This window comes from Andrographis paniculata, unplaced genomic scaffold, assembly GCF_009805555.1.
Source record: "Andrographis paniculata isolate CXL003 unplaced genomic scaffold, ASM980555v1 Contig36END, whole genome shotgun sequence".
Classification (NCBI taxonomy): Eukaryota; Viridiplantae; Streptophyta; class Magnoliopsida; order Lamiales; family Acanthaceae; genus Andrographis; species Andrographis paniculata.
In genome coordinates this window covers 765,890-787,310 of record NW_026137569.1, presented here as the reverse complement: position 1 = coordinate 787,310, position 21,421 = coordinate 765,890, and the positions used below count along the sequence as shown (strand labels likewise).

The window sequence follows — 21,421 nt, the reverse complement described above, 5'->3', positions numbered from 1 at the left end:
ACGTTTGCTGTATTCCCGCACCAATTCTAGACGGCCTATTCCATTTCCTTATTTTAATATCTCTATTTTATTTTCAAGATTTATTTAAATTTTATTTTGCCTGGAAATAATCCCTGCGGAAAATTTTCACCATCTCCACCGATAAAAAAATTATGCCACTTTATTTACATTAATTTCATTTTCTCGTAATCGTGTTTCATTATTGCATCAATATTTCCACTAAGAAATTACCAAAGTCATTAAAACTGGTTGGTAAAAAAATTATTGAGTTGGTAACAGGTTAGTGGTAGTGGCATGAATAATATTATATCAACTTCTTATTTAAAATTGTATTCCAATTCAGACCACAAGTTTACGAATAATCCTAAAGAAGAAATATATTATCGTCAAGATAAAATTCTAATTAATTCGATTTAAATTCTTCGAATTTTAATTTGAAAATCTGACTAAATTAAAATAATTCTTTCATAAGTTACTTCAATCCATTAATTAATATCTGCTTTCTTTCCTTTATTCTTTCTTTTTCCCTAAACAATTGAATTCGTAATTTGTAGTATTGTTTTAAATTTAAATAATTTTGAAAATATGCATGAAAATAATACTTTTGAATAAAATGTACTTACCTTTTAAAACACAAACAAACAAAGATTTTATATTTGAATTAGCCACGTGGCACTAAGTGTTTTCACACCAGCTCCAATCCCTGAATCATATATATATATATATGTATGTATGTATATATTGGGGCTGTGATGAACTGAGAAAGGAGACGAAGCACCAACAAGAGACGATCATGGAGGAATACGCTCGCATGGGGGAATCGGAGATAGTTGAAGGAAAGGTGGACTGGAGAGGGAAACCAGCTCGGAAGGATAAACATGGAGGAATTCGTGCTTCCATACCGATTTCAGGTTTAATTTGCGCGCGCAGAGAAATTTTAGGGTTTTTTTTTTTTTTAATCAATGTTCGTCTGTTTGAGCTTTCATTTTTTGAATTTGAATTTAAAGCTGCATTTGGATTTGAGGCGATGGTGATGATTGCTCTGGCGAGTAACCTCGTTCAATACTTCAATCGAGTGATGCACTTCGATTCCGCCGACTCAGCGAACCACCTGACGAATATTCTTGCCGTCAATTACTTGCTCACCGTGGTTATGGCCGTCGTCGCCGACGCTTACGCCGGCAGGTTCCTCACGATCCTGATTTCAAGCTCAATCGTATTCCTGGTAAGTTAATCAATCAATCAATACATACATATACATATATATATATATATTTGCTGAGTTAATCATCAATTAAATCTTCCAGGCAGTTGGAGTGCTCGGAATCCAAGCTCATCTCCCAAATCTGAAGCCACCTCCTTGCAATAACTACGATCCAAGCTCTCATTGCACCCCTGTTCATGGAGCCAATGCTGCTCTGTTATTTGGAGGTCTATACATGCTCTCAATTGGCTCCGCGGGCGCAAAGGCTACTCTGCCGTCGCACGGCGCCGATCAGTTTGACGAAAAGGACCCAAAGGAGGCGATGCAGAAGTCGAGTTACTTCAACTGGCTTCTAGTTGCAACCAGTGCTGGAAACATATTCGCGGTCACTTTTATTGTATGGATTCAAGACAACCGAGGATGGGATTGGGGATTTGGGACATGCACCATTGCTATGCTCTTTGGAATCATAGTCTTTCTTGCTGGATTGCCTGTTTATAGAATTCATGTTCCTCATGGTTCCAGTGTCCTCACAGAGCTCCTACAAGTATGTAATTTATTGTAGTACATATGATTGTGTAGATTGAGTCAATTCTCTTACATTCTTTGTTCGAATTGAATAGGTGGTTGTCGCTGCTGTTCGCAACGTCAAGCTACGGATTCCGGAGGATTCGAATGAGCTCTACGAGATCAACGATGAGAAAGAAGGTGCTCGGCAAGAAGAGCGTTTACCCCACACTAATGCATTCAGGTTTGTCCGTACAGTTTTGAGCCGAGCATGCTAATCGACACATAAAATATAAACAGACAAAACACGTGATATTTTGGTTGAAAGCATATGTGTTGACAGTTATGTTTTATATTTGCATTATTAATATATTTCGTACGCTGAAATCAATAATAATACATGTGATATGAACTATTGTCGTATGGTAATAGTCATATGTTGCATTTGTATTACATTACTATAAACACGGTGTTGTTATGCGTCGTATGCACATATTAAAGGTGCATAGGAATAGCTTTCAGTTTATCGAATTGGGTTATCAAATTCTTATATTTCATGTGTGCGTTTTTTCATCTCGACAGATGCTTGGACAAAGCGGCGATTCGGACATCCTCATCACGGCACTCTCCAAAGGATCGGTGGAAGCAATGCACGGTGACACAAGTGGAAAATCTGAAGATCTTGCTCAACTTGCTTCCCATCTTTTTGTGCTCAACCCTCATGACACTCTGCTTGGCTCAGCTGCAGACGTTCACGGTGGAGCAGGCAGCGACGATGGACCTTAAAATCGGTAAAACTTTCAAGATACCGCCGGGGTCTCTACCCGTCATCCCTTTCACAGCTCTCCTCATCATCACCCCATTATACGACAAACTCTTTGTCCCGTTCGCGCAAAGGCTCACCGGCATCCCCACCGGCATAACCTACCTGCAGCGCGTCGGGGTAGGTCTTCTGCTCGCGTCGGCGTCGATGGCCGTGGCTGCGCTCGTGGAAACGAAGCGCAGGCACATCGCGATAGACAACGGGATGATCGACGCGATCCCTATGAAGAATCCGCTCCCGATAAGTGTGTTTTGGCTGGCAATCCAAGCGTTTATATTCGGGATCGCCGATCTGTTCACGTTTGTAGGATTGCTCGAGTTTTTCTACACGCAAGTGCCGAGCGATATCAAGGCGGTGTCGAGCTGCTTCCTATGGTGTTCGAGCGGGGTCGGGTACTTCCTCAGCTCCATTCTTGTGGATGTAGTGAACCGTGCGACTAAGGGTATTGGTAAGAATGGTGTAGGGTGGTTGTCAGGTAATAACCTTAACAGGGGACGTTTGGATTTGTTCTATGGGCTATTGTCGATACTTACGTTGATTGATTTCTTCGTGTATCTTATTTTGGCTAAGAGATATGTTTATAGGCATGGAAGCATAAATGTTACAGCAAGTACTGAGAAGAATGTCCAAGATAAAAAGGATGAACAACTACTCCGATTGGATGCTTAGCAGCTTGTAATGATCTCCCAATTGCTTTTGTGATAAAAGGAAAGAAGTTCCTTGTAATAGAAAATTTGAATTAATTGAATAAATTGAATTTTAAAAATTTCAATTCAAAATGGGCAGCATGTTGAGATTGGGCTGGGCCGGGCCGGGCCGGGCCGACACTATCTTGTTATGTTAATAAAATTTTGAGTCAAAATAATGTAAAGAAGCTCATGTTATGTTAATAAGATTTTGAGTCAAAATAATGTAAAGAATCTCAACAATCCGTAGGAGATGATTTGGTGGTGTAAGAGTTCGGACTTGTAACAATGGGGTCATAGATTCAAATATGTATGTCAATTCCTTTATGTAATCTTGGATAAAGTTAACACACCCTTTTGAGGTATTACATTACAGTTTGTATGGATAACCAGTTTGTTATCTCAATTGAGACATCAATTTATTAACACAACACAAGCATAACTTAGATAACAGTTGATAGCTTTATTACCACACTTGTTTGTACGTGTGTTGATAGCTTTATTACCACACTTGTTTGTACGTGTGTTTATGCATCCTTAAACTTGTTCATTGCCGGGCAAGTTGCCGAATATCGACCGGGTACGCATCCGTGAACAAGGCAGCCCTAAACGCCCTCGCAGCCGCGGCACGGTTCACAATCGAGGTCGGATGAAAGTTGTCCCAAAATGTGTACTCATCTCTGTTATTACAAGGGATTGAGTCGCGAAGGCAGAGTCCCGTCTGCGGCGATACAGGGCAGCAAGCCACATTCGCCACTCTAATCCCGGCCAGCGCAGGATCCCCCGGCGACGAAATGCTGGTTATGTTTATGTACGTGTACTTGGCATTACGCTGACTACGGTTTAGATCATCGATCAACGGCTTCATCCTGTCGTTGAATAGCTGCACAATAGCGTTGACATTGTCCACGCAACCCGTCGCATTCCCGGGAGTCCCGGTGGCCACAGTCTGAGGAAGACACCCCAAGTATCCGATCCCGAAGACGGCAGTTTTCCTCGCGCCGAGAGAGTACAATTCCTGAAAGATACCTACACATTAAACCATTGTTTCCAAAAACTTCGTCTATGTTTTTAAGGCTGCAAATCCTCTGTTGATCCGACCAAATCAGCATGGTAATGATCAGCATATGTTGATACATATCTCAACATATGTTATGTTATAAGATATCATATGTTGAATTATAATATATTTTTTTAGAGTTTATGGTCAAAACAGAGCTTCATTAATGTGTACAAACTTCACCCTTAATTGTTGGGACAGCGATACGATCAATCGTTGCGCAAAGCTGTCGGGAGTGAAGAAGAAACGAGTCGGGTAAGTAGGCAACAGATAGTTGTTAAGGTAGTCGTTGCTGCCGATGTTAACAACATACACACACTTGCTTAGATACTCCTTTGCCGCCGTTGGATTTCTTCCCCGTAAAGCGGCGATGCGACCTACGACAGTCCTATGGTTTTGCAGCTGTTCATTCATTGTAATCCGATCGCCCTACACCGTTAAAACATTGTATTAAAACACTATCAATTCATTACATCCATTACTAGATGCATCCTATGAAGAATTTACCAACAAGATCCCTGTCTCGTCGAGAATTCCTGCTCCTCCCGATGCGTAGTTCACGCCGTTAAGGATCTCCGAGCCTCTTACACTTGCAAACGGCTGTATCGAAGTCGGGAAGCCTAAAAATTCAGCTGCATATATATATATATATATAGATATATTAGTAATTTCGATTAAATTGAAAGTGATGAAGGAATGGAAGTTTTTCGAACCAAGATAATCGGGGACATTGCGACCGTTGGCGAAACGTCCGGTCGGGCCGGAGGGAAAGTCGATGCCGTAGGGGCGATAGTTAACTTTGGCTAATGTAGCCAAGTCGTTGTTGTTGCCATTGTCGAACTGCGAATCACCGAAGAAGAACATACATTGAGCGTGTCTCAGTGCAGACACTGCAAGCTCGTTCGAAATGGATAGAACAGTGATGACAATGGCCATGGCCATCGCCGAGGTTGTAATACGAGGAAGAAGACCCGCCATGTTTGATTGATCGATCAATGCTGTGTGTATTTAATTTGGGGATTATATGGCTCACTTATATAGATGTAAAGATAGAAGCTTTTGGAGTTAAAAAAAAACTAGAATTTGATTAATATTTTTATTTTAAATAAATAGTAAAAAAACGTGTATAAAGAGAGTTTGTATTTTCAACTTCAAACAACTTACAACTTACAAATGGTCTTTTCATTATTAATTCTCCATAATTTATTCCATACATTAGACTATATACACTTCAACACATAATTTATTTTATGATATAAATCTATATTGATTAATTTAAATATATATATATATATATTTGTGTAATTGTATGTGTCTTGAAGGAAAAGCAAAATAATTTGAAATTGAAATTTTACACATGTATAGAATTTGGCTTTAGGGGTAGGTATTAACTAACTCATTAATTTATAAATGTGCTTATTGCCATATAAATTTATGTGTGTATATTAAATAGGGGTGGAAGTGTATGGTGACAAAAAATATTGAATATATATTTTTATAAAGATTAAGTATATGAATTCGAATGTCAACTTGAGATTTTCCTTGCATTCCGGAATTTTTTAAATTTTATTTGATTCACAACATCTTATTTGCTATTATTATAATCTATATACGTATATAGTATAATATTTGCAAAAAAATAAAAAATAAAAAATAAAAAAAATTGTTGAACTTAACTTGACTTGGATTTAGGTGTCTACCAGACCAGATCACAAACCAAAGCGAAAAAGGATTTATGCTAATTAATAACAGTTAGGATTTAGGATTTTTTGAGTGCTTATAAATAGATAGCTATGGTTTCTAATCGTATAAAATAATTGTAATTCTGTCATAATTAGTATAATAAAATCTCTCCGGTTCCTGCCAGTGAACATAGGTTGACACACCACTGAACTACGTAAAAAAATTTTTATTTACTTTCTTTCTCATTTTCTCATAATAAAAATATTTATCAATACAAATAAAATTTAAAAAGCACATCAATTAATAATTCATCTTAATTAAAAATATTTTTTAAAAAGTTTATTTTATATTACTTCATCATTTATTATATTTAATTATTATTTTCTATTCAAAATTAAAGGATGTGCTTGGTTTATATTCTAAATTAAAATCACTATTATTTAGTATATATGATTCTCAATAACAATATAATATTTTTTTTATACAGAACATTAAAATGAAAATACTATATAATTTAAAATTCAAATAAAAAAATTTCAATTTCGAAGGGAACCATACTATTTTCAAAAGGAACAAAATAATTCTAACACATATTTAATTTCAATCTAAAAAATATATACAATTTGGTAAAAAATAAATTTTTTTCTATTTAAATTAGTATGTGAATTTGAAATTTGTATAGTCAAAATAAAAATCTCATGATCCGTATATGTAGAATACATTTTACTACTTTATTATTGATATTAAATTGGTATTGTACTACGTCACATTTTTATTTATGGGGCCAAATTGTATATTAAAATTAGTGGTACCATTTCATGCTATTTCTTTTTAAATTTATTAATGTTAATTGTTTTCAAATAAATAGTTCGTCCTTAGTTGCTAAGACCAATCTATATGAATCAATTTAATTCAATTTAATAGTTAGGTAGTGAAATGTTAAATACTTGCTTAAATTGGAAAATAAATTGGGATAGGTAGACTTAAACCAATTGAATAACAAAAAAAAAAAAAGAAAAAAAAAACCTCAAATCAAAACCATTCAATTCGAAATAAAAAATGTGATTTTGAAAAAAAAAAACAAAATCAGTATGCACTTTCGGGCAGTGATGAAACTAGCATCTAAATTTCAGAGAGCAATATTTTATAATTTATTTAATATTTAGCTAATAAATTTAAATAAATAATAATGACAGAATTATATATGAATTTAGATAGCTTTAGGGGAGCAAATTGTATATAAATATATAAAAATTAATATTTTTAATATTAAAAAAATCATAAAAAATTTAGCTTAACCCCCTAAGCTCTGGTGTAGTTTCGCTCCTACTTTCGGGTAGCGGCTGCGGATTCCCACGTCATTAAAAAAAAAAAAAAAAAAAAAGAGGGTAAGTGATGTTGAAGGTTAAATTATGATTTCAGGTTTCAAACAAATTGAAATGGACCTTTTCAGAGTATAGCCAATCGAACAAATCAACACCAACATATATTAAAATGTATTTGTCGTTCGATTAAAACTTATAGGTATGTTGTATGAATATATTTTTTACACTGAAATAAATGTTATTATATATTATCAGTTTATATATTATGTTTTTATTATATTAATAATAATGTAAATTTGATATTGTATTTAGGTTTAAATTTCTGCAAAATATTTTATTATATTTGCGAATTTGATGCTGACCCAATCAAATTAGCATAGACATGTCACATAAAAGGTTATCAACATATATCATATGATATCTTATAACACAATATATATTATTTTATATAAAAATATATGTTAGATTGATTGGATTGATTGACAACCTTTTATTATATTCTAGCCTATAAATTCTCAAATAATTAAGAATAGTTTAATTTGAATTTGTACAAGTAGTTTAACTTTGTATATAATAGTATCTGATATTTTATAAAAAACAATATATTTTTATTAAAATTTTAAACCAAAACCTTAGAGAAGGGCTGCCCAACCTAATTTGGAAAATAATACCTGCCTAACTCTTAGTTTTTATTTTCTTCATTTATATAGATCATACATTTTATTTTATTATTATTATTTTTTTATTTGGCTTTAAAAAAAACGTTTCAAACAAATTATATTGATTTTTTACTATTCCTCCATTATTCAAATTTACATTTAATGTTATTTTTGTACTTTTATAAAAATACTTTTAATAAAAAAAATAATAATGTCTTTTGTGTTTTTATTATAAAACACAAAAAGTCTTACAAAAAAATATACACTCATGTTAGAATTCGTGCATTAGTCTTAAAAACATATTTAACATTTTAAATCCATGGATTAGTATTTTCTAAAATACAAAAAATAAAACTATTTTCTCTGCTTTTGACACATACATTCATTTGAGTAGTTAAGATGCTCATTTGTTCATTTAGTTATTTTATTTATTTATTTATTTTGTACATATTGGTTCAATAGCAATTAAATTTTTGTTTATCATTGCTGTAACAAAAATGGCTGCAAATACAATCCCACAAAGTCCAATATTTTCACATAGAGAAATCTCAAAAAAATTCATCCATGGAACTTTCTTTTTCCATGGTCCAAAAATACAACAAACTCAAACAATTCGATACGGCCGATAAAGAAAGAAACAAACAAAAGACAAATATAGCATTCTTGTAAATTCGGTCCGAAGTTTACCTAAAGCTTACTCGAAAAATAGGGACTGTGAATTCAGGTTTATATTATTATTACAACATATGACAGAGACAAAAGCAGCTCTAGAGTTGAGCCAATCTGCTAATATCGAACGGATAAGCGTCCGAACTCCGGGCAGCCCTGTAAGATCTCCTCCCGACGACAATATTCGCCACCTCCGACGGATGAAACGCGTCCCAGAACAGAAACTGGTTCCGGTTGGGGCAAGGCGGCTGGAACGGCAGGCACGTTATCTGCCCGTTGTTCCTCCCCACGCCGCAGCATCCGGCGTTTGTCACCCGCAAACCTGAATCAGACAACACAACATCATCGGGTCAGGACAAGGGGGCGGGGCGAGCTGTCGAGATGTCGCCGTGTTAAAAAAAATGTCATTACCGTAAGCTTGGGGGTTGCTGATGAGATCCTGGAACATGCCGTAAGCATTGATGTAGATGAACTGCGCGTCGCGCGAATTACGGTTGAACTGATCGACTAATCCTCGCAGCCTGTTGTTGAACAATTGGCACGCGGAGTTGATCCTCGCCACGCAAGTTCTCCCGTCGGGGCTGTTCTGCGCCAACGCATTCGGGCTGCACCCGATTTGCCCCACTCCGATCAACACAAATTTCCTCGCGCCGTAGTTGTACAATTCCTTAATATATACAAGATCAAAATTGTTATTCAAAGAAAAATAGTAGCTGCGAATTCTTACGTTAAAAAAAAAAAAAATAGAAAAATTAGATGACTTACCCTGATATGCTGCGAGTACTCCTGAATGAGCACATCGGCATATTGCTCGGGCGAGAACTGGCGACTCGTCGGGTAGTTTAAAGGCATGAAATAGTTGTTGAGGTAGTCGTTGCTGCCCATACCGACGGAGTATATGCACTGGCCCAAATAATCCGCCGCAGCATCTTCATCGCCTAGTATGTCCACCACAGCCGCGACCGTGTTCTTGTAATTATTCACTTGTCCGGCGAAATCTATCCTCCCACCCTAAAAGAACACAACTTTTTAATACAATTACGGCGCCAAAATTTGAAAAACAATGTTAAGAAGCACGTCGTCGTGCCCTACCAATTGTCGCCCTGTTTCTGGCCTAATGCCAGCAGCAGCAGACGCATAGTTCACTCCCCTGAGTATTTCCCGGCCGCGCACATTGGCATATGGTGGTATGTAGTCGTCGAATCCGAGTAGCTCGGCTGCAAATAAACAACAAAAATAAGCAATCTTTCATAAAGCTTGGTGATTGTAATTTCATAAGGCCTTAGAGCTTACCAATGATATCGACTGTGGTTCTACCATTAGAGAACCTGCCAGTCGGTCCACCAGGGAAATCGATACCATAAGGCAAGTAATTTGCCCTCGCCAAGGACTGGATATTGTTGTTGTTGCCATTATCGACCAGCGAATCACCGAATATAAAGTAACACGGAACCTGCTGCGCAATCGCGACATTCACTACCATGGCTATGACACATGCCAGCATTCGAATCCCCGTTTCCATTTTCCAAAAGTTCATATACACACGCACACAAAAGGCAAACAGAAAGTTTCGAAAATGGTGAATCAAAACATAAAGAAGAAGCTATGGAATTAAAAGCTAAGAGAGGAAATGACTGCTGCAGCTGCAAAGAGCAATGGAGTTAAGGCATTAACAGGCACAGACATATATATATATATATAGAGAGAGAGAGAGAGAACAAGTAAGGTTAGAAATTGCAATACAAGATTATCCATTCTACAAGAAGACATGAAGTTAGTTAGCTGCATTGATTTCACGCGGACATAACGTGAGAGTCTACTTCTGGAAATAAAGTTGTAAGAGTAATGTGTGTGACCCGGTCGTCGTCGTCGTCATCATCGTCGTCTCTCTTGAGCCATCAGCTTTATTGCAAGAAATCAATTATTGTGGAGCCCAATGGTTCCCTCTTCTATAATCCTGAATGCAAATTAATATCCGATCCAATCGAGCTACTCGCTAAGCCATGAATGCTCCAACAAAACATTGTGCAAATTGCGCGCATTATTCTCGAGCAAAGCTTCGATGCAGCCGAATGGAAAACAACATACTAACTGTGCGCAAGTTGAGGATGTGAATTCGATTGACTTTCAGCCAAGATCTAAGACAACCCAAGAAAAATGTGTAGATTCATTTGCAAAGGGACCACCTACGATCACCATTTCTCTGCCGACACCATATCAGGTTACAGAATCAAGCAATAATTAGCATAAGCTGTAGATGCAGCAATATAAAATTCAGATATTAAATTGCTGTTCATAGCATGACTTTTGCCAGTAATGGTTAACTTCAACACAAGTTCAGATAGGTTAGGGCAACTTACATGAGTTAATTAATCGAAACAATCCAAGAACAGGATAAGATAATCGATGTAATTAATAGGCTTAAAGATAGAAGCATTTATTGCACATGCGGTTTGGTGGGCATGGATATGTTCAGTTGAGAAAATAACGTGTTCATTATGAGGTTTGATGGCATTCGTCTCGTCTGCTCAATCATGGCGCTCCAAATGAATTTCATCAAACAAGATCTAAATCGAATTACCAAAATCAACAACAGAAACATCGAATTTCATACAACAGGGCTAACAGCTAACTCCTAAATCCTGAACTGAGAAAAAAACTTCGATTCATAATTCACTGTTGGAAGACGATGATTGATTAGAATATCGAACAGCAAATCCCTTCAAGATTTCGATCAAGCCCTTTAAATCGTCTCCCCCCAATTCCAGACAGTCCCTCAGCAAATCCCCCTCGACAATTTCTTTCTGCACGGCCATGGCGACATCCCGTAACGGTCCCTGCCATTGTCAAACAACCTTGGATTCTTAATCCACAAACAATTTACAGAAATTTGGGGAAAAGGAACGACGGCGCTTACAGATTGGCGGAAAACGCTGAGGAGTCGGGCGACGGCTGACTTCGAAACCCTAAGGGCACGTTTGTAATTTCGGCCTATCCAGGCAACCCGCTCCGCGTCCGACCGGATCCGGCTCAGCTCGGCGACGGCGCCGAACAGCTCGTTCAAATCCGGCAGCAAGCCGGCTAGGGTTCCGAACGACGTCGTATCCCTCCAGGCGTAGTTCCTGAGATAGTCCCATCCTACGTTCCAGGCGAATCGGTAGAAACCGAGGCCGAGGCCACGCTCCAGATTGTCGGCCAAATTCCTGGCCCGCGCCGCGCCGTCGAGGTCGCCGCGGGCGGCTCGGAGAGTGGCGACGCGGGCAATTAGGGAGTGGGAGAGGGAAAGTAGAGTGTGGTAGTTGGAGAAGGAGAAGGAGTGTGACAGCGTAGACGAGGATAGGAGGAGGAGAAGGGTGAGCCAGAGAAGAGACGGCGGAGCGCCGGCCATTAGGGTTCTGCGGTGGCGCTGACTTTCGTTGACCGACGTTTGGTCAAATTAGTCTAACATTAGTAGAAGTTGTTATTCGAATGTTAAAGTCGCTAATGTCGGTTAATTCTCTTTTTATTCATTATTCATCAATCTATTGAATTTAGTTCAAAAGATATATTCGCTGTGCTAATTTAAAATTTCTTTTTTGTTTTTTATTTCAAAATATTTTTAATTTTTACTATTATATAAATAATTATTTTATATATAAAATATATTTAAAATATAAAAAATTCTTATATATTTTTATTAAATAATAAAAAATTATTATTTTTTAATTTATTATAAAATTTAAAAAATTTATTTTATTTAGAGCGTAGAGAGTATTCTTATTCTTATTATTTCTTGTAAAATGCTATACTTGAAGTGTATCCAAAATTTAGCATTTATCTTCCTCTCATGATAATACAAACATATTAAACTTGTTTCTCTTAATTTGCATATTTATGTTAAGTGTTTAAAGTTATTCTATATTTTTCTAGATGTCGATAGTGCCCAAATCAAAAAAGTTGTTCTAACATATGAATATATGACACCAAACAATTTACTATGATGATTTGTCTTAGTCCAAAAAAGTTAAAAGAAAAATGACTCAAATGAGCTTATGTTAAGGCTTTTATATCAAATGCTTGTTCCTTTTTCATAAATTTTTGCCTATTTTTTGCAAAACTTAAGCAATAATAATGCCACTTTTTAAGCGTACAAGTGTTAGCCTTTAGGATTTATCTACAAGTCTTGGTTGGATTGATCAATAAGACATTGGCATGATTAATAAATAAGACATTGTTGAAGAAAAAACTTATGCACAATTGATAATACTTAGACTTTTTTTTTTTTTTTTTATAACGTAGGAATCCGCGGCCGCTACTCGAAAGTGCGCACTGGGTAAATCTCCGATCGAACCTAATACCCTGCAATGGTTACATTTAAATTAACAACAAAAACAATATATAAATCACAAATATAGTTTTTATAAAAAACCACATATGCATCTTAGTGATTAAATTGAAAGAAACCTGTGTGTAAGGAATTAAAAATCACATTATGTATGCGGGAGATTTAAATTATTGAAAAACATTATTATGTTATGTTTTGGTTTTAATGAGAAATAAATTTATTTAGTTTGGAAAGTTAATTTGGTATGTAATGTGTAGTAACCTAATCAATTTCAAATAATTGTGGCACAGCTGTTATTATTAAAATTGATGAATAGGATTTGTTTGGTTAATTGTGATGTTTATTTGAATTTGAATTGAAATAATATTTTATTTAAAAAATAATACGTATTTTTTTTAAAAAAAAAACAGGATGAAATTAACTAAATAGTAAAACTTTGGTTTAGTTTGACATAGGAAGTTAGAAACCAAACAAATCTGAAATTAACATGCAATATCAACATATTTGCAAAAGAGAGAGCGATTTGGAGATTAAGATCCTAAAACAACATGTAATTCTCATTCAATAAAAAATAAACAATTACGTGCGTCAAGATATAGAAAGAATTGTAGGTTTTGTTAATCCATTATATGGGTTTCTATATTTACATAAAAAATTACTATATATAATCCTTATTTTATTAATTTCACCTAGAAAATTCTACAAATAAAGTACATTTTCATTTGTATATATATACAAGATTCCTATGATCCATTGTTGAAAAACCCCTATAAATACTCTTGATTTGTGCTCAGTATGTGTAGCCAGCTGCTCTGTTTAGCCATGGAAAGGAATTTCCATTTATCCCTTCTTATTATTCATGTTCTTGTTCTTGTTCCTCTCATGGTTTCTTGCACTGATCAGAAACAGGTTCGTAGATTTTTCAAACAAATTTGTATGCATACGCTATATATATATATATATCAATCTTCATTGAGTTCAGGGGCTGATAAAGTTTTTTTTTTTTAATCATCAGGTATATATAGTGTACTTTGGAGAACATGGTGGAGATAAAACGGTTCAAGAAATCGAGGAAGGCCATCGATCGTATCTGCTCTCAGTGAAGCAATCTGAGGAAGATGCAAGAGCTTCTCTTCTCTACAGCTACAAGCACAGCATCAATGGCTTCGCTGCGCTTCTTACCCCACAAGAAGCTTCCACGCTTTCTGGTACTGCGCAACATAAACCCTAATTGCCAATATATATATATATATATGAATGTATGAATTTGATTATGACAGAGATGGAGGAAGTGGCGTCGGTATTCCGAAGCCATCCGGGGAAGTACACGATGCACACAACGAGATCGTGGATGTTTTCCGGCCTGCAAAAATGGGAGAGCGGCGGCGGAGGGCGGCGGCGACACCATTCGATGAAAGATTTACTGATGAAATCGAGACATGGCAAGAATGTGATTGTTGGGTTGCTAGACAATGGTATGGTTACAACATAATCGATGGATTCACCTGGTTTTTCAATAAAGCTCGAATTCCATCCTTCCAATTCATGTGAAGAAACAGTCCTTTCATATATAATTATTATTCAGACATAATCCCGCGATGATTCATGTGACCTCATGAATAACGTTGTCGATGATCATCAGGCATCTGGCCCGAGTCCAAAAGCTTCAGCGATGAAGGAATCGGTCCTGTCCCCAAATCTTGGAAAGGAATTTGCCAATCTGGCGATTCATTCACCTCTTCTCACTGCAACAGGTAAGTATATATACATACATACATACAGACATATATATATATATATGTATCTTGTGATTTCTGCAACTCGTTCTTGATAATTAAAAAATGTTCTTAGGAAGATAATCGGGGCTCGATATTACATAAAGGGCTACGAAGCCTACTACGGGCCACTGAACAGGACACTGGATTATCGATCTCCCCGGGACAGGGACGGTCATGGAACTCACACGGCGTCCACGGCGGCAGGCCGGGTGGTTCGAAACGTGTCGATGTTGGGAGGCTTTGCAGCCGGCGCAGCCTCAGGCGGAGCGCCGTTGGCTCGCCTGGCTATATACAAAGCATGTTGGGCAGTTCCAGGGGAGGGGAAAGAGGATGGCAACACTTGCTTCGACGAGGATATGCTGGCCGGGATCGACGACGCCATCGCCGATGGAGTCGATGTTTTGAGCATTTCCATTGGGACGAACGAGCCGTATCCTTACAATCACGATTCTATAGCCATCGGCGCTCTCCATGCCGTCAAGAGGAATATTGTAGTGGCCTGTAGCGCCGGAAATTCTGGCCCTTATCCATCCACATTGTCGAATCCGGCGCCCTGGATTATCACTGTCGGCGCAAGTAGCCTCGACAGGGTGTTCGTGTCCCCTGCCGTGCTCGGAAATGGCAGGAAGATTACAGGGGAAACAGTAACTCCATATAAGCTGAGGAAAAAGAAGAAGTATCCATTAGTTCTTGCTGCACATGTTACGAATCCTCATGTTTTGAAGAACCTATCCGGGTTAGCAATTGTCCTTAAAATCTTCCGATTTTAACTCAAAGGCTGCGCCGTAATCTTTGAAAGTTTGCAATCGCAGGCAATGCCTACCTGGTTCCCTTTCTCCCAAAAAAGCGCGGGGAAAGATAGTCGTCTGCTTCAGGGGCAACGGGACGAGAGTTGGGAAAGGCGTGGAGGTGAAAAGAGCTGGAGGAGCTGGTCTCATCTTAGCTAACAGTGAAGCCAATGGAGAGGAGTTATCAGCTGATTCTCACCTTCTTCCTGCTACAAGTGTCGGCTACAAAGGCGCGCTCAAAATCCTCGATTACATCAACTCCACGGAAGCGCCAACAGCGTATATAATCCCGGCCAAGACAGTCATACACGCCAAACCAGCTCCATCCATGGCTGCCTTCTCCAGCCGAGGCCCCAACACCATTTCCCCTGATGTTCTTAAGGTTGTTTACAGCCCTGTTCTCCATTTTCAATCATGGATGGGCAATGTGGCTTGTTTAGATGTTGATCGACTGTTTGTTTTGTTCGACAGCCGGATATTACAGCTCCAGGGCTCAACATATTGGCAGCATGGAGCGAAGCTTCTTCGCCGACAAAGGTGGATGTTGATACCCGTGTCATCAAGTACAATATCCTGTCGGGAACTTCCATGTCCTGCCCGCATATAGGAGGCATATCGGCGCTCCTCAAGGCAATACACCCCAACTGGAGTAGCGCTGCGATTCGATCTGCTCTGATGACCTCTGGTATAAATACAACACTACAAAAGTTCATTCTATACATCATATGAAACTTATGCGGCGCCTTATTACAACATTGCGGTTCTTTCTTAATTTTCGCAGCAGCGATAACCAACAACGAGGGGAAGCTTATCACAGACTCCTCCGGGAATCCGGCAGATTCGTTCCAATTTGGCGCCGGACATTTCAGGCCTACAAAAGCAGCTGATCCGGGACTTGTCTACGACGCGTCCTATAAAGACTATCTTCTCTTCCTCTGCAGCAGCGGTGTTAAAAACTTAGATTCTTCCTTCAAGTGTCCAAAAAAGGCGCCAAGTCCTCGAGATCTCAATTATCCGTCACTCGCCGTTCCCAAACTCAATGGCACAGTTACAGCAGCCAGAATAGTGACAAATGTTGGAAGCAGGAAGAGTACTTACTTTGTCAGCATAAGGCCGCCGCCGGGGATCTCTGTTAAGATATCTCCTCCCATTCTGTACTTCGACCGTGTACACCGTAAGCGAAGCTTCACCATTACTGTGAGATTAGACAGAAATGCTGCGGGGACAGTAGAGAAAGATAAGTACTTTTTTGGATGGTACACATGGTCTGACGGAATCCACAATGTTCGAAGTCCTATTGCTGTTTCTGTAGCTTAGTTTTATGTCTTCTTCGCTGTCGGTTTTCTTGTAACATTTATTTGTATAGATTTTTTTTTATGATCGAGTCGACAATGAAATTTATTCAAGTTCTTAGTCTACATGAAACCTCTGCTGGATTCACAGTGCAGAATTGAGACATTATCATTAGCATTACTATGTTTCTGGAGAAGTGGAGAAGTTTAACGGTGTCGATATCAGGATAACTCGTGAAAAATCACCTTATTGTAGCAACACACAAGGTTATTACAGTGGAATCATCATTCTTACTAGAGATTATATTATGACAATCACTTTCCACTTGGTCACTGACTGGCTTTGTGCTGCAGAGGATGAAATGGGGCCGTGAAGTTTGTCGCCTGACAAGTGGTCTCACTAATTATGTTGGAGATCGCCACGGCGATTGGGCTTCTTACAAGATAAGCTCCATTAGTCGACCTCCAAGTGTAAGATCCAAATGCAAACTGGTTTCTCGCAGCACTGGCAGATGCTTGAACTGATATGGTGAAGCTCTGAGTCTTGACGCCTGGATTGAAGTTCAATGTTGCTGGAGAGATCTTCACTATGTAACCAGGCGGCTGCACGATCGATACAGTATAAGTCGGGCTTCCTCCACCTACATTTCTGACCCTTCTGGGGACTGTGGTGCCTTGTGATCCTACATTAGCTATTGCAAGTGACGGATAGTTTAAATTGCTTGGAGGAGGTGGTTTGGCGGGACATTGGTATTCTGGATCAAGCGACTGGCCAGTGGAAGCGCAAGCGAAGTCAATATATTCGGCGTAAGTAATATCATAAATAAGCCCGGGATCAGCAGCTTTTGATGGTCGAATGTGGCCTGAACCATAGTTGAATGGAGTTGCAGACTTTAGGAATGCATCCTTTATAGGATTGTTTTCTGTGTCGATGACCTTTGCTGCATAAAACAGAGCAAGGAGACGGATCTCTGCCATATTAGATTGAGAGGCTAAAATTTCCGAACTTGAAGAAGATGATTGATTATAGGGATACCGGTGGTCATAATGGCTGATATCATCGCGGCGCTGCTCCACGATGGATGCAAGGCCTTGAGATATGCGAGGACTGCGGCGACATGAGGGGAAGCAAACGACGTTCCAGACTTGAACACGAATGCGTTATCAGTATTTGGTGTGGTGGAAGCTGCTAGTATATTCAGCCCTGGAGCTGTAACATCTGGCTGCATATATATATATATATAATCACAAAATTAAAGATGGTGTGAGTCAGTTTGTAGGCAAATAAATAAGATTGTGTCTTGATGCACCTTTAGAAGGTTGTATTGGATGGTATTTGGTCCGGTGGATGAAAACTCTGCCATGAATGGAGCTGGGGTTGAGGGCAGTACAGTAGTCGGGGGATAGAGTGTTATAGTTCCGGTACGTTGAAGGTACGTAATGATCGGATCCATGTCGGGGTTAATTACAACTATAGCCGGAACAGGAAATGGTTGGAGCGATACGCCGATTCCATTTTCTAGATTATGAAGCAATGCTGCTACACCCCCTGCTCGTCGCACTTCCAATGCCTGCTCTGTGTGACTCACAGGCTCTACAGGTCTAGGATTCTCCATTCCCCTAAAACAAACAACCACCCGTCCTCTTGCCTCCTCTGATAACGTCCCGGGACGACATTGCCTGAAAAAGATGTCGAAAGCGTACAAATACCATAACACATACATATATGAAAGTGAAAATGAAAACCAACCCGGAGGTCACGATTGTCGTGCTGCCCGGAATTTCTATGTATCCGGCATAAACAAGTTCGTATGTTCCGGTAACGTAAACTGGCGTAATCGATTGTCCCTAGGAAGGCAAGCAGATTAATCAGACGAAGTCATTCATTTCTATGTCTCTAAGTCTAAGTCTTAGTCTAAATCTAAACCTAACCTGATATTTGAAACCATTTCCGAGAAGGAACTCAGATTGGAAAACCCTGTCGATGCTGCTAGCCGCGACGGTGATCATCCACGGGGCGACATTCGCCACGGTGCCGGCAGCCGGACCAGCATTTCCAGCTGCAGCAGCTACGGCAATGTCGAACTTTGCCGCCTGCAGCGATCCAATGGCGTTGGCATCCTGCGTGTACGGCTTATCCATTCCTCCATGGGAAAGATTGATCACATCGACTCCATCGTTGATGGCGGCTTCGAACGCTGCAAGCATGTCGGCATCTTCGCATACAGTGGAGCCGTCGCGTTTCACCCAACAAATTTTGTATACGGCTAGGCGGACGTCGGGGACACCGCCGCGAACCCTGCCTAATCCGAAACCGCCGACTGCCGCAGCATTGTCTATTACCCGACCGCCGACGGTCGACGCAACGTGCGTGCCGTGACCATTCTTGTCCCTGGCCGATCGGTACTCCACTTGTGGATCCACTGGGCCATACATGGCCTCAAAAGCCGCCACAAAGTATCGAGCTCCGATCAGTTTTCTGTTACATAAACATCGATCTCTTAGGACATCAACATTGTTGGATTATGAATCAGCAGTACCTGTTGCAGGTGTTACTCGGAAACTTGGCTCCAACTTGACAAATCCCTTTCCACGTTTCAGGAACAGGAGCCATCCCATTGTCATTAAAACTCTGAGATTCAGGCCATATCCCTGTGGATTGATTGATTGGGTTGTGAGTTTCTCATCAAGTTAACCACTGAAGAATTCATAATATGGATTCTGCTATTTATTCTTAATTACCAGAATCCAAAACCCCAACAACAACATCCATAACGTTATTGGCTCTGCGCATCAGCTCCTCTAATTCATCGTCGTCTTCTTGTAAGGAATTCATTAGACTTTCATATGATGTAATGAAATCCCATGATCTTGAGGTCTGGAGCTCGTTCGACTTGCTCTCCACCACTGAAATCACACCATACATTTCTGCCAACAAATATGGTAACTTAGCTGATCATAGCACATTAAATCAACACGTTTAATCAATATATCTATCTCGATCTAGGTATTAACTACTTACTATTTGTGTTGAAGAAATAAATTAACCTGATATTAAAAGTGCTTCGACAGGGCTGAGGATGGCTGCAAAGCCATACAGGACGTTGGTATAAACGTAAATGAAGCTGGCCTTAGCTTTCTCCAACGATCCCTTGATCGGTAGCAGATAAGAAAGATAATGATCTTCATTTGACTGCAACTTATTATTATACTCCTCGAAAAAGCTAAGTCGAACTATGTATACCTAATGAAATCAACACATTGATACAGTCAATTAAAATTATCCCAAATTAAAGCAAATAAGTAAAACAAACTTGGCTGACCTTTGTATCGGCAAATGCAGTCGAGCTTAAAGTGGTGATGATTAGAAGAAGTAAGACTTTGATTGGCTCGCAGCTCTTCTTCTTGAACTTCATTTTTGTATCTACTTAATTAGTGAAAAACATATCTTGGAAAGATGCATGGGTGATGATCTATTATTTATACACTTTTTTTATTTTAATAATTAATATTTGTAAGATAAAAATATGTGTTCAAAGCAATATTTTTATATATTATATGTGTACTTTTTTAAAAGAAGATACTTTTATTGTTCTTACAAGTAATTGTTGTCTGCAACGTGACACACATGTATAAATATATCTATATTTTTTCATATTTATAATTTTGTATTAACGTTTTAAATTATGGGATGGAGTGAGTATATCAAACATTTACTTTCATGATAACATCTCATGCAACACTTTCTTAACTTACTTGAAATCATTTCGTGAATCTTTCCAGGACTGTAAGTCGTGAAAAATCACATTATTGTCGCCAAACACAAGCGATTATTATTTATTACAGTGGAAGCATCATTCTTACTAGAGATTATAAATTACAACATTCACATAACATCCCACTTGGACTTCATCACTGACTGGATTTCTGCTGCAGAGGATGAATTGGCGGCATGAACTCCATTGCCTGCAGCGATAGACACCGCGATAGGGCTTCTTACCTGATAAACTCCATCACTCGATATCCGGGTGTAAGATCCAAATGCAAACTGGTTTGGAACAGCAGTGGCCGATGGTCGAACTGTTATGGTGAAGCTCAGAGTCTGCGCCGAAAGATTGAAGTTCAATGTCGCCGGTGTGATCTGAACCGTGTAACCGTAAGGCTGCTCGATCGATACACTATAAGTGGGGCTTCCTCCACCTACATTTTTCACCTTTCTGGGGACTGTGGTGCCTTGTGCTATTGCAAGAGACGGATAGTTTAAATTGCTCGGAGGAGCTGGTGTTTGGGGACATGTGAAGTCTTGATCAAGTGACCGCCTAGCCGAAGCGCAGCCGAAATCAATGTACTCGTCATAAGTAATATCATAAATAAGCCCGGGATCAGCAGCTTTTGATGGTCGAATGTGGCCTGAACCATAGTTGAATGGAGTTGCAGGGTTTAGCAATGCATCCTTTATAGGATTGTTTTCTGTGTCAATGACCTTGGCTGCATAAAACAGAGCAAGGAGACGGATCTCTGCCATATTAGATTGAGAGGCTAAAATTTCCGAATTTGAAGAAGATGATTGATTATAGGGATACCGGTGGTCATAATGGCTGATATCATCGCGGCGCTGCTCCA

The 21,421-nt window shown here is 38.9% G+C and overlaps 6 protein-coding genes across 6 annotated transcripts; 2 read left to right on the top strand and 4 right to left on the bottom strand.

The window, feature by feature from the left end:
* Nucleotides 1-726: 726 nt before the first annotated feature.
* On the top strand, nt 727-3,203 carry LOC127249680 (protein NRT1/ PTR FAMILY 4.5-like). Its single transcript, XM_051272612.1, has 5 exons — nt 727-911; nt 1,008-1,225; nt 1,308-1,751; nt 1,828-1,955; nt 2,294-3,203. The coding sequence occupies exons 1-5, from the start codon at nt 794-796 to the stop codon at nt 3,201-3,203; spliced, it is 1,818 nt and encodes a 605-aa protein (XP_051128569.1). The 5' UTR covers nt 727-793.
* Nucleotides 3,204-3,554: 351 nt separating this feature from the next.
* On the bottom strand, nt 3,555-5,299 carry LOC127249798 (GDSL esterase/lipase At5g45670-like). Its single transcript, XM_051272797.1, has 4 exons — nt 4,994-5,299; nt 4,788-4,912; nt 4,464-4,709; nt 3,555-4,238 (listed from the first exon to the last, which is right to left on the bottom strand). Exons 1-4 carry the CDS (start codon nt 5,256-5,258, stop codon nt 3,768-3,770), a joined length of 1,107 nt encoding a protein of 368 aa, XP_051128754.1. The 5' UTR covers nt 5,259-5,299; the 3' UTR covers nt 3,555-3,767.
* Nucleotides 5,300-8,449: 3,150 nt separating this feature from the next.
* LOC127249860 (GDSL esterase/lipase At5g45670-like) lies at nt 8,450-10,299 on the bottom strand. The gene is made up of 5 exons (XM_051272904.1): nt 9,910-10,299; nt 9,709-9,833; nt 9,382-9,627; nt 9,028-9,283; nt 8,450-8,938 (listed from the first exon to the last, which is right to left on the bottom strand). Exons 1-5 carry the CDS (start codon nt 10,151-10,153, stop codon nt 8,715-8,717), a joined length of 1,095 nt encoding a protein of 364 aa, XP_051128861.1. The 5' UTR covers nt 10,154-10,299; the 3' UTR covers nt 8,450-8,714.
* Nucleotides 10,300-11,034: 735 nt separating this feature from the next.
* LOC127249861 (uncharacterized) lies at nt 11,035-12,086 on the bottom strand. The gene is made up of 2 exons (XM_051272905.1): nt 11,534-12,086; nt 11,035-11,453 (listed from the first exon to the last, which is right to left on the bottom strand). The coding sequence occupies exons 1-2, from the start codon at nt 12,002-12,004 to the stop codon at nt 11,283-11,285; spliced, it is 642 nt and encodes a 213-aa protein (XP_051128862.1). The 5' UTR covers nt 12,005-12,086; the 3' UTR covers nt 11,035-11,282.
* Nucleotides 12,087-13,760: 1,674 nt separating this feature from the next.
* Nucleotides 13,761-16,823, top strand: LOC127249845 (subtilisin-like protease SBT5.6). Its single transcript, XM_051272879.1, has 8 exons — nt 13,761-13,849; nt 13,956-14,148; nt 14,221-14,415; nt 14,583-14,694; nt 14,792-15,454; nt 15,531-15,888; nt 15,978-16,191; nt 16,288-16,823. Exons 1-8 carry the CDS (start codon nt 13,763-13,765, stop codon nt 16,821-16,823), a joined length of 2,358 nt encoding a protein of 785 aa, XP_051128836.1. The 5' UTR covers nt 13,761-13,762.
* A 126-nt stretch (nt 16,824-16,949) lies between these two features.
* Nucleotides 16,950-20,249, bottom strand: LOC127249728 (subtilisin-like protease SBT5.6). Its single transcript, XM_051272672.1, has 9 exons — nt 20,122-20,249; nt 19,847-20,042; nt 19,541-19,726; nt 19,339-19,450; nt 18,731-19,277; nt 18,549-18,646; nt 18,109-18,478; nt 17,835-18,021; nt 16,950-17,739 (listed from the first exon to the last, which is right to left on the bottom strand). Exons 1-9 carry the CDS (start codon nt 20,212-20,214, stop codon nt 17,129-17,131), a joined length of 2,400 nt encoding a protein of 799 aa, XP_051128629.1. The 5' UTR covers nt 20,215-20,249; the 3' UTR covers nt 16,950-17,128.
* Between the last annotated feature and the right edge of the window lie 1,172 nt (nt 20,250-21,421).